Below are 15,191 nucleotides of genomic sequence, written 5' to 3'. Positions count from 1 at the left end.
ATACTGACAAAAAGAACCAGAAATCAACCGTTATTTGTTCATGTTTGTGTGTATGAGTACAATGAGACCTGCCATTGTATTTTTGTGTGTTTTATGGCTAATATATACAAGAGACAGACTAACTCTTTAAAGTGTGATCCAATAACCCTACAAATGAAAACAAAATCATACCAGGTACATTGATGTTATACCTGAAATCGAGAAGAAGAAACAACAATACCGAGAGAGAGAGAGAGACGTTGAATATATGTTTGGTGGTAAGCAGGGGTGAAAAAGTTCAAATTCAAGGTTTTTATGATTCGTGGAGAGAAGCGTGCGATGGTGGTGGCGTATGGTGGGGACGGTGTGCAACGGTTCTGGTGTTGACTGTGGATGAGGACGGCGATTGTGGCATTGTATATGAGATCTAGGGTTTTGGAGTGATGGTGATAGTGGTGAAGTATCGTAAAATATAAGGGGGGTTGGTACCTGATCGGAATTCAAATGAGAATGCCAGGTCAAAAGCCGAGATACTGGGGATTTTAAGGCCTACCGGTATACTCTCCACGAACGGATTTGTGGTTGAGGTGGCAACGAACAACGGCCGTGCACACCAGCCCGGCCGTTCGTGGTTGAGGTTTTTCGTGGTGGGCATCACGAGTGTAAACGACCAATGGTCGTCTTCTTCTCCTTCCTCTTATCTCTCTTCTGTCTTTCTCTTCTCTCTCTTCTTTCCGGTAGTGGTGAGTATACCGGTGGTTCATGGTGGCCTTAGGTGGCTGACTTGGAAGCTCTCCACGACCGTTGTCGTGGAGAGTATACTGGATGGTCTAAGGAACCGAGTCAAACAACACAAAAATTGTTATACATAATGAAGTAGTCAGTTGTACCTCTTAAAATTCAGCATTTAAGACTAAATGCTTATTAAGGTATATATATATATATATATATATATATATATATATATATATATATATATATATATATATATATATATATATATATATATATCCTTTTTGAAGAAAAAAGGAATCTAAAAATAATTAGTACAACTCCAGTAACAAAAAATGAATCAGGACCAAAAATCGAGATAAAACATGAGGCCAAAAAGTAGCTTTCAATATAAAACTATTCAACCAAATACTCGTTCGTCTTTAACAACTAAAAACATGATCTTTAAGCATGCATATCTCCTTAAACAACAAAACTGATACACTGATTTCCTCATTTCTATAGAAGAAAATGAAAACAATTTTATTCTTTTGCTCTTCTTATTCTTGCACCAAGAAAAGAAACTAGTAATTTTGACTAGCGCGCGAGGAAGTATTAAATGCCATGGCTTCAGTTGTCTCCATACACCCACTTTTCTTGGTTGCTTGTGTAACTTGACACCTCCTCTGGTTTGAACCATAGGTTTATTTCATCCTTTGCGGTTTCTGGACCATCACTTCCATGGATGATATTCCTACAAAATCATCCATAACCAAACAGTCAGTGTAAAAGATGCCAACTCATCACATCATTTATCCAGACATGATATATATAACATAGAGGAGAGCTGTTAAGAATAATAATAATAAAAATAATACCTTCCAACAACAACAGCCAAATCACCTCTGATGGTTCCAGGCTCTGATTTCTGTGGGTCTGTGGCTCCAATGAGTTTACGCCCATATTTAATCACACCTTCTCCTTCCCAAACCTATAGCAAGATTAATCAGCAGTGATAAAAGGTATTGGTTTTCATATTGTATAAAAAGAAGGGAATGAGATGATTCTTGTATTGTTACCATGGCAAGAACAGGGCCAGAGCTAAGGAAGTTGCACAACCCATCAAAAAATGGTCGTTCCTTGAGATCATGGTAATGCTTCTGGGCGAATGACTTTGAAGGGGTCACAAGTTTAATTGCTACCAATTTGAACCCTTTACGTTCAAACCGAGCTATAATCTCTGAAATCTGGAACAAAAAAAAAAGATAAGAAATATTCCGTTTATAAATGGTATATCTGAAAATATGTAGAAGAATGATGGATAGTTAGACTACCAGTCCTCTTTGCACACCATCTGGCTTGATAGCAATGAAAGTTCGCTCCATCTGCACATATTTGCAACACAAGGGATCAATGATGCTTCATACATAAATTAATGGGAAGAAGAAGAAGAAGAAGAAGAAGAAGAAGAAGAAGAAGAAGAAGAAGAAGAAAGACGAGCTATCAATCAAATTGTAATACCTCTCCTGCATGTGCCTCTTGCTCCTGAAGCATGTAAGCTGATACAACAAAAACAGAATTTTAGTTAAATCTTGATGCAGCTTGTAGACATGTTTTGACTTTTGATAGAGTAACATCAAAGGAAACTTGTAACAAATAACAGATACAAGTTACAACCTGCAGCAGGGAGTGCTAATGCTCCAGCGATCCATGTGCCGGAGGTGTTCCCAGATTTATAACGCCCAAAAGAAGCAACAGCTGGCAGCACTCCTTTGATCGAAACTGCTGTTGCAGCAGCAGCAGATCGTCCTTCTACAATTGTAGGAATGAGATCGATAAGTAAATTTTACATTGTATCAAGATCTTGTGAACAAAGTATACTACTATATATAAACTGTTCCTCGAAATCGTTATAATTGTTCTGTTACATGTTGCTACATTCATCCGACGCTTCCACTAGCATGTTAATGGTAAATTCAGATCTGAAGTGGAAAATTCCGTCATCCAAATCGCAATGACAACCACATAATATTATTTTATGTTTTCAAAAAAAAATAATAATAAACCATTACACGAAGTGGAAAACTCAGCCAAAAATGATTCAGTATTGTTCTAATTAAAGTAACCGAGAGTCATCATCTATGATTCATTTCACATACTACGTATTAGATATTAGATAATCAACATTCTGGTAACATAAGTAATGTGTCTCAGTTAAAATATATCGAAATATACAAATATACAATCTACAGTTTAGCAACAGATTCATAACAATAAACTTAATCGTAATCAGATCAAAACATATATACATGTTTATGGAATAAAATAACTTGAATGGTAAAGCGTTAGAAAACTATACCGGAAAATAGACGAGGCTTCTGCTTAGAAGCAGAAGAGATAAAAGACCTAGCTGCTCGAGAAGCGGATCTGAATATCTGAGAACTCATTCTCCTCCTTTGATCGAAGAATTAGTCAGAAAATAACAACAAAAACGAAGAAATCTCTTCGTTTTTTTGTTGTTTGGAGAGAGAGTGAGACTAGAGCACCTCAAAGAGTGACCGACGGCGATTGGGTATTTGAGGTTCCCAATGTAGGTGGAAAGTAAGGAGAAAATAAAAAATAGACCCTGAGGTTTTCCGTAGTTTGCAAACAAATCCGTGGAGTTTAGAATTGCTACATTTGGCATCTAATGCTCTTTTCAATATTAAATAAAAACTCAAATAATGTTTGGAGTATTGTAGAAGTATTTTAACATTGTCCTATATCGGGGCTCAGAACCAATATGGAATATGATAATATGAGAAAAAAATTAATAACTAAGAAAAAGGACATCTTAAGAGCCTTATGTAGTTATGTATTATTCGGTAAGTTACTATTGATACGTTGATGGACAATCAATGTAAAAAAGCATGAATTTTTAATGTCTTTAATGATTTATAAAAATTATATGGTATAACAGTTCAAAGTGACGGGTTCTTTTTAAGGTTACACCATGTATGTGAAGTAGATAATAGACAAAAATGATGAAATGAGTTCAATGAAATGTAAGATTGATTGATTGATGTACTCAAATTAGGCATAAAAGTAATTTTAAGAGCATAATATATCACCACATATATCTTGCTACTACCATCTGTTAATGATAACGTTCTATAATAATGATGTTTTGTCAAATATTTTATACTATCAATACTTTTTTTAAGAAAACGATAGAAAAAACAAAATTTTTAATTTGAATAAAATAGTAACGAATACTATTCTATCATTTGACGGGTTTTATGAGGAAATAAAGTTATGAATAAACCTGTTAGTTGTTTCAAAGAAAATGTGACCAACTAATGCATTTAACTCTAGAATAATTTTGAAAAATCAAATACCTAACTTCAACAAAAAAAAAATGAGAAAAGTGCAATCAAATAGGGTTGAGCAAGCTAATGTACCGGTACTGACCCAAGAATCCCAAGTACCGAAATATGTGAAAAATGTTTCTGAGTACCGAACAAAACTAACATTATTAGTACTGGTAGCGAGTATAGTATCGGTTTTCAGTACAAGCACCGATATCAAATCTCGAATTTCATGATTTTAGAGTATCAGATGTCGTCATATATTAACATAAACGATGCATGTTCATATCGAAATTTATGTAGTCTTGCTCCTCCCTTAATCAAATAACCTATAAACATGGTGCAATGGTTTAACTTGGCAATGAACAAAACTTGAAGGGGTTGCATTTAAAGTGATGTTTGTCAAATGAACAAAAGTTGAGGGTTGTTTTTATGTGAAATGTACCAAATAATTATGGAATCATATGCCGCGTGTGAGTTTGTCGAATCAGATGTCAAAACTCAAAACCCTATGTGGGACGTCCACAAAAGAAGTTGACCGTTAGATCCGCGCCACGTAGCTCAAGATGTGATCTTTCCAGCCATCCGTTGTGAATCACGTGGCTAATGTGTTGGCTTAATTAATTTCTTTCCAGAGTAATTATGAAACAATTGATAACAAGAAATAGTACTTCTAAAATGGAATGAATCATTTTGGTACTTTGACTAAAATATTTTACAATTGATTAATCTTTAATTACTTTTAAACATTAATAGTTTCAAAATCACTTATTATAAAAAATCTATTTTGAACTAGCGATTATATTTTCAAAAATATTAAGGGAACATGGCAAGTGGCATATTCTTTTGTACATTAAAAAAAATATAATAATCACTTAACACACCAAATCAAGTAAGAACGTTATAAATGTTATTCCTTCAAAAAGATCTCCGCTCCGCTCCACTGCACTGCCCATAACACATTGATCAAAAACAGCAAATCAGAACCTGAAAATGTCACAAAATTATCGAATTTTTGGCACATTTTTTTGCAAAATCCATTAGTCTCGCATTTGACACTATTAATTTGTACAAAAGCTTTCCTAATCCACCATGAATGCGACTACCTATGCAACACACTCTAAATCTTATCAAGTTATTTAACAACTTAGAATCACATGGTGGTGCTCGATTGTGATCCCAATTTGCATTTGTCTTGCAATGCCGTCAACCAATTATCCACCTAACAAATAATAAATTGAAACTGTGATTACATGTACAAAATACAAATAATTAGTCAATGTGTCAACACTCAACAGAACAAAAATTGCATTTTTTTTTGTCCTAGCAAAAAAAAAAAAGTGGGAGATAAACTCGGTCTCAAATTCTCTTATGAGAAAAAGACGAGAATGCCCTTCTCATCCTCATTAGTGAAAATAGCTTTAGAAAGCTTTTGTAGTCCCATGTAACAAAAACACAGTATTAGAATGTGTGTACCTGGATTTTAGAAGTGCTTGAACACTCGTATCTCAATCCATACCGAGTTATTATATAAAATAAATATCGAGTTTCCCCTTCTTCTTGAGTAATATGTGGCATGGGCCCTACTTCAACAACATCAGATAACAGACACGAGTCCTGAGGACTTAAATCTGCAATGCGCAACCATTATGTAAATCATCAAATCATGAATATAAATGAAACCGGAAACATATAAAACAACAATGGCTATAATTAGTAATTACCCATGGACAGGAAATAGAAGAAGATGCAGGGTCCTAGAAGAACAACAAAACGTGGAAGCCAATCATCAATTTCCATGTCATCAAGAGGGAGAGGTTCGCCAGGTAATGCTGCCCATCTCTGCGAAACATCATTTTAGGAAATGTTCTGCAAATAATGACTCCAAATCCAAAATCCCAAAAAAAAAAAAAGGAAAAGATTCAAAGGAAATACATTTCGCATGTGTAAGTAGCCAGAAAGATGAGCAGAACGCAGAATCTCATCAATATGCTCCAACCTGCATCAAGTAACAGAGATTACAGAAGATTAATAAAAAAGCATATTTTTGCTAAAACAAAGAGAAAGTATCAGTTCCCCTTACTTAGCTCTCAGAAGAGCTTCTCTTTCCTCCAATTCAGCAAGTTCTGACTGAAGGCTTTTTACTTCTTTAACAGATAACACAACCTGCCAAAATCCCAATACAACAACTACATTCTTCAGGAAAGATCAAATGTGAGTTAAAGGATGGAAAGAAAATATGAAAATTATTCCTAATATTGACCTTATCTTGCTCATCTTTGTCATTTCCCCAAGATAGTCTCCTTAGGCTACACAAGTTCAAGATAGATGCAGCACTCATTAATCTTCTGCTAGCCCACAATCGGCTGCTTGAACTATGCTAATGCAGATCAAATAGCTTGAATGAAATCAATTTATTGAAGATATTTATGATATCTGATTATATTCATGCCAGGAATCATACCTCAAATTCAGTTTTGGTATGAGAGAGTGACGAACTTCTTGATTGAGGGGTATCAACATCAGAAGTTGAAGCCTTAAAATGATCTGGGAAAACTTCTATCCCTCGAGGACCATCACCCATGGCTTGATTCCACTTCAATAAACTAGGCTCTGGACAATCTGAGATTCATTATGTTAAGTATTCTGAATTTGGAAAAAGCTGTCAATTCACAACACGCGTAATAACTTTCACAAAGCATTAAAGAAACAGATGCTAAGATATGTCCTGCAAGAAGCTTGAATGATCTTCCAAATAGATGAAATAGCCCACTCTTAACTTTAAGTTTCAACGCATATAATATACTATACCATGATTCCTCACGATTTCATCAACACTATTATAATTAGAGCTTAATTTAACAAAAACAACAAACGATAAACTATAGCCTATTCGGATCAGCTAGAAAATCCCTCTGTTATCCGATCAATAAGCTACCGATAACAAATTTTAACAATCGAATAAGATTTATTTTTTAGTTTGCTGTAATCTCAAGCCCTACAAGATTTAGCTGAAAAAAATCAACAGATCAACTGTTTAAATCGAACAGGAAGAAAGGGGAAAATAAATTCGATGAGTTAAACTTCAAATTACCATGATCATTCCAAGATAATCTATACAAAAGCACAAATTGTGCAGAATTCAAGAATTACAAGGGATCAAAGCACTAGCACGAAAACCTAGGATACAGACACAGCAACGACTTAAATCTATACAGGTATAAGCATACAGAAAACTTACAAGTTATGAGATTCTGAATACCGTAAGTCAGACGAATGGAGATGGAGATGGAGATGGAGATGGCAGTGCCCTGTAATTGGATCGTTTTAAATATTTGATAAATACTCCAAAAATATTATTTGGCACTTTATCAATTATCATGAAAAAAATGTATATGTATATCAGTATATATGATATTTTATTTTCCATTGTTCTTCTTTCGAAGTACAAAAAAATCAATATTATATTTTTTATTTTGTATGAGATAAACGTTGTAATTGTTGTTGGAATATATTTCGACAAAAAAAAATCTCAAATAAAACATTAAAAAAAATTGTATTTATATTCAAAAGAATAAATACAATAGAGTCATGGTATTAAATTGTAAGTTGTCATTTCATTCATTTATGAATTAATAAAAAAAACATTAGAGCATTCTTCGTTGTTTAATTGTAATGTCCGCGTTTTTTATTGCGCGTTAATTGAATATGTAACCGATGATGGTCAACAGTTGTAATCATTTGATGATTAAATAAAAGGAATTTATTTGAATGTAAGTGATTTATGTGCTTATGTTATCATTATATTATATTAGGTGTAAACTTAATAAATAGGAGTAAAACAGATATTAAAATAAAATATTAACTAAGATAAATAACCTTTTTTAATTTTCTCAAACCATATTCATTTGAAACTTCCTTTTTTAATTAATGCAACTCAAAAGTTTTCTTAATTATGATTTAACACTCAAAAGTTTTATAATTTATATTATGTTTAATTAGCATTTAGTGAAAAGTTTACTATAAAAAGGTCGATCTTTTGTGTTTTTTGTGTTATATAAAATCTTAAATGTAAGAAAGGTTTGAAGATATTGTGGTTCAAAAGTTTTCATATAGTTGAAGCATTCACGATCCAAATATGATGATTTGAAGAAATGAGTTATGTCGCATCAATGGTAATTGTAATATGATTTTTTCTTTCAACCAAAACAAATGAAACTTTTCTATTCTTTCTTTATATTCAGTTTCTCATTTAATCTTTATATGTCATTTGTGTGTATTACTCAATCTTAAATATGACTCTCCAAACATCAATGTTTTGCTTGAAATATCTTTCTGATTCTTCTTTTTCAAGAAAAATATTTTGATTGCAGGTTACTGAAGAATTGTCATCAAGTTTCTATGGTGGAATGGTGTTAAATGAAGAAAAAAGATTCATAAAATGGATATAGGTTTTTTTTGTTTGAGCAAAGTTGATGAATGTTAGTTTTTTCTTTTGATTTAAATGTATGTTTATATAACATCTTTATTTATATATTCAACCATCCAATGCTCTTATTTATCTTATTGTAGTTTTTCTTTTTTGATTATGTTTATTTTCTATTATTTTTTTGTTGGGTTATCCTACACAACATATTTAAAAGACAATATTTAAAAGATAACATAATTTTGAACATTTGATATGTAATTATGATAGACTTATCATGATATGTTCATCATATGAAAGTAATTTATCTATATTACTACGACAAGAATTACATATGATATTTACGAAAATATATATATTATATGTGATTTGTTTAACATGTATATGCACCTATATATGTTATAAATTTATAATTAAATATCTTTATGTTTAATAATTAAAGGGGTTAAAATGATGCATCAATACCAATTATGTAGAAGAATATAATAATAATAATAATAATAATAATCGCATTCATTTGAAACCCACACTACACCTCAAGAGTTTTCTAATTTATATATATTTATTAGTTACAACTCAATAGTGTTTAACTTATGATTATTAATTAGTAATCACTAATAATTTTTTATTTTCCTTTCTTTTATAAGGTTGTAAAGTTTTGCTCATTAAAAACATTAATGTATTTGAAGAGATTTTTGATTTAAATATGAAGAGTTAATATAAATGTTATAATAGATGTTTTAGTGTTTTTATGTTATTAAAAGTTATAGTGTTTATTTTTCATATTTTTTATTATTCGTTGTATATATATCTTTTTTAATACAAACTATAAAGGATTCTCCGACGTTGCCGGGGTCGGAAAATATTGTTTTGTAAAGTAAAGTTGCATGTTGAATTGCATTGAGATAATCTAGTAAAGAAAGATAAACAATGTCATCTAATTACATAAGTAAGGAAATTTAAATCATTATTTCTTGCAATAAATGAGGAAAATAAATAATTGGTCTTACAAATTGAACTTTATTGTCATGTATGGCAGCGGCCGGAAAACCAATCTGGAAAATATAGATCGTTGGTTTTTGTCCGTTAATGTGAGGGTAATTTGGTCTTTTCAGGTAGTAGGGACTGAATTTGTGACCACGGGTAAACCATATGGACCATTTATGTAATTTTGGCGGCGGTGGTGGTGGTGATGGCAGATGGTGGGTGGCTTTATGGTATTGGGTGGACATTTTCTAATAAATAAAACATTAATTTAAAACCAAAAAGAGAAATATAAATTAATAAAAAAAAATCGGATTAGGAGTAAAAGAGTAATTTCGTTTTCCATCGTTGTCCTCAATGTGTTAAATCTGGTAAACCACAGGGACCAATCGTGTAATTTTGTCTAATAATAATAATAATAATAATAATAATAATAATAATAATAATATCAACTAATAAAGTGACAATTAAACGAAAACATAGGAACCTACAATGCCACAAATAACCAACGGAAGTAGAGGGACAAAAAAAGACTAAAAGGAAGCAACTATAAAATGACCCAAATATAGTTGAGGGACCATTTCTACCAAAAAAAATATATTAATATGACTAAATACTAATAATATGTAATTAAAGGCGAGGGTTATGAAAAATTCAAACGAAAATGAAAGGGTTGTTTGTGAACAAAAGCATAAAAGTGAAGGGTCAATGTTGTAACATTAATTCAAACAATGGAGGACCAAAATTGACAAAAAAAGGGAGCAGTTTACTGTTAAAATCTTTCATAACTTTAATATATATATATATATATATATATATATATATATATATATATATATATATATATATATAATAATGTTATAAATTATAATAGATGTTTTTTTTATTTTCATGTTACTAAAAGTTGCAGTTCATATTTTTATTCATACATTTTGTTACCCGTTATATTATCATTCATTTGATATATAATTTACACAATTTTAAACGGTTATAAAATCATCAAATAATTATATATATATATATATATATATATATATATATATATATATATATAAATTAAACTATAATGTTTAATAAAACTAATATGTTAACTATATGTTTGCTTTACTACTAACATTTTGTTTCAAAGTAGAAATATTAAATAATAATTTGGTAAAAGTTATTATTTTAACTATATAATTTTATTCTCGCTCAACGTGCTGGGATTCGCCTACTATGTATATAAAGTCATGTATTTACTGCTTAAATACTATATCCATAATTTAATAAACATATTAATTGCCTCAATTTGAATTTAATGAAAAATAAGTATCTAAAAACTAATACATTCTTACGTACTTATACAGCAAAAAAAAAATACATTCAAAAGAAAGTTAATAGAAAAATTCATACACAAATCATTATTATTTTAACACAAGATTATATAAAAAATTCACAACTTAATACAGTAAATTACAATTTAATACATAAAATTCACTATTTAATATAACAAATTCATAATTTAATACACATAAATGTTATATATTATTAACTTAAAATTTATACTTATAATTTTAGATAAACATTCACAATTTAATACAGTCAATTCACGGTTTTATAAACAAAATTCACAACTTGATATAACAAATTCATAATTTAATACACATGAAAGTTATATATTATTAACTTAACTTCAGATAAAATATTCACAATTTAATAAAGTTAATTCACAATTAATTACAATAAATTCACAATTTAATACATAAAATTATATATTTAGATCCAAATTCTAAACTTAAAACTTATATTTAGAGGCATTTATATGTATTAAAATGTGAATTTATTATATTAAAGTAGGAATAAAATTCACATCTTAATATACAAAATTCATAGTTTAATTCACTACATTCACAACTCATTTACATATATAAAATTCTAATATAGATAACAAAAAATTCATAATTCACAATTTAATCAAACATTTCAGATATGGATTCAAAACTTAAATCAACTTTTCAAACATTAAAATTCACAACTTAATGCATCAAAAAATCAGAATTCATAGTATAATCCACACTTCAGATAACAATTCACAACTTAATACAAAATCTCAAACACTTGTTCATAAATTACAAACTTACGGATCTCATTGAAGCATTTCATCAAACACCTTGTGTGCATATTGTTTTCAATATGATGTGATTTATAGATCTGAGATTGGCATGTTTTTAGAGTCTCCAGATATTATAGATCTGAATAGATCTAAACAGATCTGAGAAATCGATGTGCCTTTGACTTCATATCTAATAAGATCTACGTTTGAAATTGCACCAAATACATCAGATCTGTCCAAATCTAACCAAATCCGAGAAAGCGGTATGTTTTTGCTTCAGATCTGAAAGATTGATGGCAGTTGATGACTTTTGCGACGTGTTTGGCTTCAGATCTGAAAGGTTGAGAGAGGAAACACGGTGTTTTCTGGTGGTTTGGAGAGGTCAGGGTTCGGAAGGTGGTCTGAAATGAAGCATAACTCACAGAAGGTATACAAGGCTGACGTCGATGGTTATGAAGACGGTTAACCGAAGCAACAACAGTAGAGGTCGTCAGAGGTTAAGATGCTTGTCCCCAACAATGATAGCTTCGGTTCGACTGTAATAGCAGTAGCGGACATCAATGTTACATATCTGATGGTGGTTTGACGTTGTCGGCAGCAACGGTCATTGGAGCATCGACAGTGGTGGTCGTCGGAGGTCGCACCGTCGTCCCCAGTGGTGGTTGCGACGGTTAAGGGGTAACTAGTGATGGAAATCAAAAGGAGACATCAGTTGAGTTATTGAAGCTTGATGAGAGAGAGAGGGAGAGAGAGAGAGAGAGAGGGAGAGAGAGAGAGAGAGAGAGAGAGAGGGAGAGAGAGAGAGAGAGAGAGAGAGACAGACAGACAGAGAGAAAGAGAGACAGAGAGACCAAATCCAAGTCTATATCTGATTTTGAATATAATGAGTATTGTGTAAAAAGTGGTTAAATAAAACTATTAGTTGAATAGACAAAATAATAATGGTTTTTAACCTTTTAGGGTTCTCATTTGAACTCTCTCTCTCTCTCTTTCTCTCTCTTTATATATATATATATATATATATATATATATATATATATATATATATATATAGAGAGAGAGAGAGAGAGAGAGTTCAAATGAAAACCCTAAAATAACATAAAAGTAGTGTTTTCACATAATCACTTTATTTACTGTTTTCATTTGAACTTTTATATATATATATATATATATATATATATATATATATATATATATATATATATATATATATATATATATATATATATATATATATATATATATATATATATATATATATAACTCATACCCATTTCTCTATCTTTAATATAATACGGACCACTTGTTAATTTTATTTGTAAATAACTAAAAAATTTGTTTTGATTTTGTGTCAATTGAAATTTTTAAACATATTGACATTGCGGATCGTTTATAAATAATTTATGAAAGCAACAAGCTTATAAAGAGAATTTCGCATATATCATTTTTAAATGTCAAAATATCATGTTTGTGTAACCTATTTTCTAAAGATTATATCTATCCTTTTTAAAATGTCAAATATCCTATTTCTTTAAACATTTTAAAATAATTTTTGATTATATTTTATACTTTACAATCATTATAACTATAAAAAAAATAGAATGACAATATTACCTTACTTGTTTTATAGAAAGAACCTTTATGTATTTATCAGTTTATTCAAAGAGATATCATTATGCATTATGTATTGAGAGAGAGAGAGAGAGTAAATTACACGGATAGTCCAATTGTTTTTGGTGTTTTGCATGATTAGGCTCGAACATCTTCTTTTAACTCGGGTCATCCTTATGGCTTGTATTTGTTTCGACTTTGGTCATCGATCCAGTTGAAACGACTCTTTTGCCGTTTATTATATTTTTTAATCTTTTTAAAAATCTTATTTTGATTATTATAAGGGTAAATTACACGAATCGTCCCCCGTGCGAGTGTTAAAACGCACGTTCAATCCCTATTTTCAAAAATTAACTTGAACCATCCATCGTTTGTTTAAAACGTGCACGCTTCGTCCCTAATATGCGGTTTTGTTGTGAGTTTAGTTCATGTCAAATCTAAAATGACCATAATGCCCTTGTTTATTTATTTTCTAGTTATTTTTGATTTATTTATTGCTATTAATTATATTTAGAAAAAAATGGTTCATCCCTTTATTCATTGCTTCACTCATTATGAACAACCAAAACCTTACCCTCACCAAAAAAAATCACTAACACTACTATCGTCGAGCCACCATCGTCGGAGAATTACCAACCACCATCGTCGGACCACCACTCACCACCATTTTAATTGTTTATAACTACAACCTCTCTCTCATCTTTCCTTCTCCAATCGGATACCCCTTCTTCTCCAATCAACCTCCATTGTCTCATATTTAAGATCTCCTCCACCTTATCGGAAACTAACAGCCTTCACACAGACTTGTTGTAGCACCGTAAACCAGCAATAATCATCAACATCACTATCTTGTAATCTACTCCACCAGTCAACCATCATCTTCACTGTGAGCCACCTTCAACCACCGAGTACAACTCTTGTCCGGTCGACCACCTTCAACCACCAAGAACACACGCAAGATCTAGCTTTCACGAACACCATCATCATCACCGCTTAGGGTTTCAAGTTGTTACCTAGGGTTTTAAACGCCACTAGTGATATGCACTTCCAGCGATGCTTGAAGTCATCGATTTCCTTCTTCACATGTGTGTCGCCATCGATCTTCATTGGCTAGGGTTTCGAGATCAATGGTTTTTTACATATCTTCATATCGATTTCCGGTAGATGTTTAGATCAATCTTGGCCTCTATTTTCACCTATACAACGTCATCGAAGATGAAGAGGAAGCGTCTTACCGCTACCCAGGGTTTCAGATTCATATACAAGGAAGAAGGAAGGTGCAAGGTTTTTACTTTTTAGATTATGGTTTGGTTGGAGGGAGGTGTTGGCGGTGATAAGCGGTAGTGTCTAATATTTCTTGCAGGAATTGGGGAAATGAAAAAGGAGGGTGGAGATATTTCTTTTATTTTCTTTTTTTATTTATTTAAAATTGGTAAAGAAATAAAAAAATGAAAAAGAAATTATTAAGAGTAAAATATTCATTTCATGTCAACAGGGACTAAACGTGCAAAGAAAAACAAACCCATGGACGGTCCGAGATAATTTTTTTAAAATGGAAACTAAACGTGCGTTTTGGCACATGCACGAGGAACGAATGATGTGAATTACACTATAAAGTAAAGTATTAACTAAACGCACACTACCTCTTTCGTTTATCCATCCCCCACAAGTGCTATTTCACGGAAGATCAAAAAATCTCCTTTGTAACCATGGAGGTTCAACGGCGATGACTTTAGGTTACTCGCGGAGCGACTAGTTGCCTGGGGATTTGTCGGGTCCCAAACGGGAACCTTGGCTCCTCAAAGGCCAAAAAGAATATCACTACCTCCGCCCACCAGAAAATTCATCCTCAGCTCCTAGAAGGCCAAAAAGAAAATCACTACCTCTTCCCTCCAGAAAATTCATCACCATTTTCCACCACCCCATCATGTTCATTCCCCCATTTATCGAAAACTGATTATAATAAAATATATGATCATAATTTAACCATTTGTTTCATCTCTTTGATTACACTGCCTTCTTCTATCAATCTCTCTCCTAA

The 15,191-nt window shown here is 31.5% G+C and overlaps 1 protein-coding gene across 1 annotated transcript; it reads right to left on the bottom strand.

The window, feature by feature from the left end:
• Positions 1–1,077: 1,077 nt before the first annotated feature.
• LOC145095050 (uncharacterized) lies at positions 1,078–7,406 on the bottom strand. Its single transcript, XM_079032992.1, has 15 exons — positions 7,279–7,406; positions 6,502–6,659; positions 6,301–6,417; positions 6,121–6,203; positions 5,973–6,036; positions 5,762–5,879; positions 5,514–5,668; positions 5,195–5,259; positions 3,050–3,159; positions 2,368–2,502; positions 2,212–2,249; positions 2,025–2,075; positions 1,770–1,937; positions 1,569–1,681; positions 1,078–1,444 (listed from the first exon to the last, which is right to left on the bottom strand). The coding sequence occupies exons 2-15, from the start codon at positions 6,619–6,621 to the stop codon at positions 1,321–1,323; spliced, it is 1,461 nt and encodes a 486-aa protein (XP_078889118.1). The 5' UTR covers positions 6,622–6,659; positions 7,279–7,406; the 3' UTR covers positions 1,078–1,320.
• Positions 7,407–15,191: the final 7,785 nt, after the last annotated feature.

The sequence above is a fragment of the Lactuca serriola genome, chromosome 3 (genome assembly GCF_051521515.1).
Source record: "Lactuca serriola cultivar US96UC23 chromosome 3, Lser_US96UC23_V15, whole genome shotgun sequence".
Lineage (NCBI taxonomy): Eukaryota > Viridiplantae > Streptophyta > Magnoliopsida > Asterales > Asteraceae > Lactuca > Lactuca serriola.
Note: the sequence above shows the minus strand (reverse complement) of the source record. Positions and strands in the feature narration are given on the sequence as shown.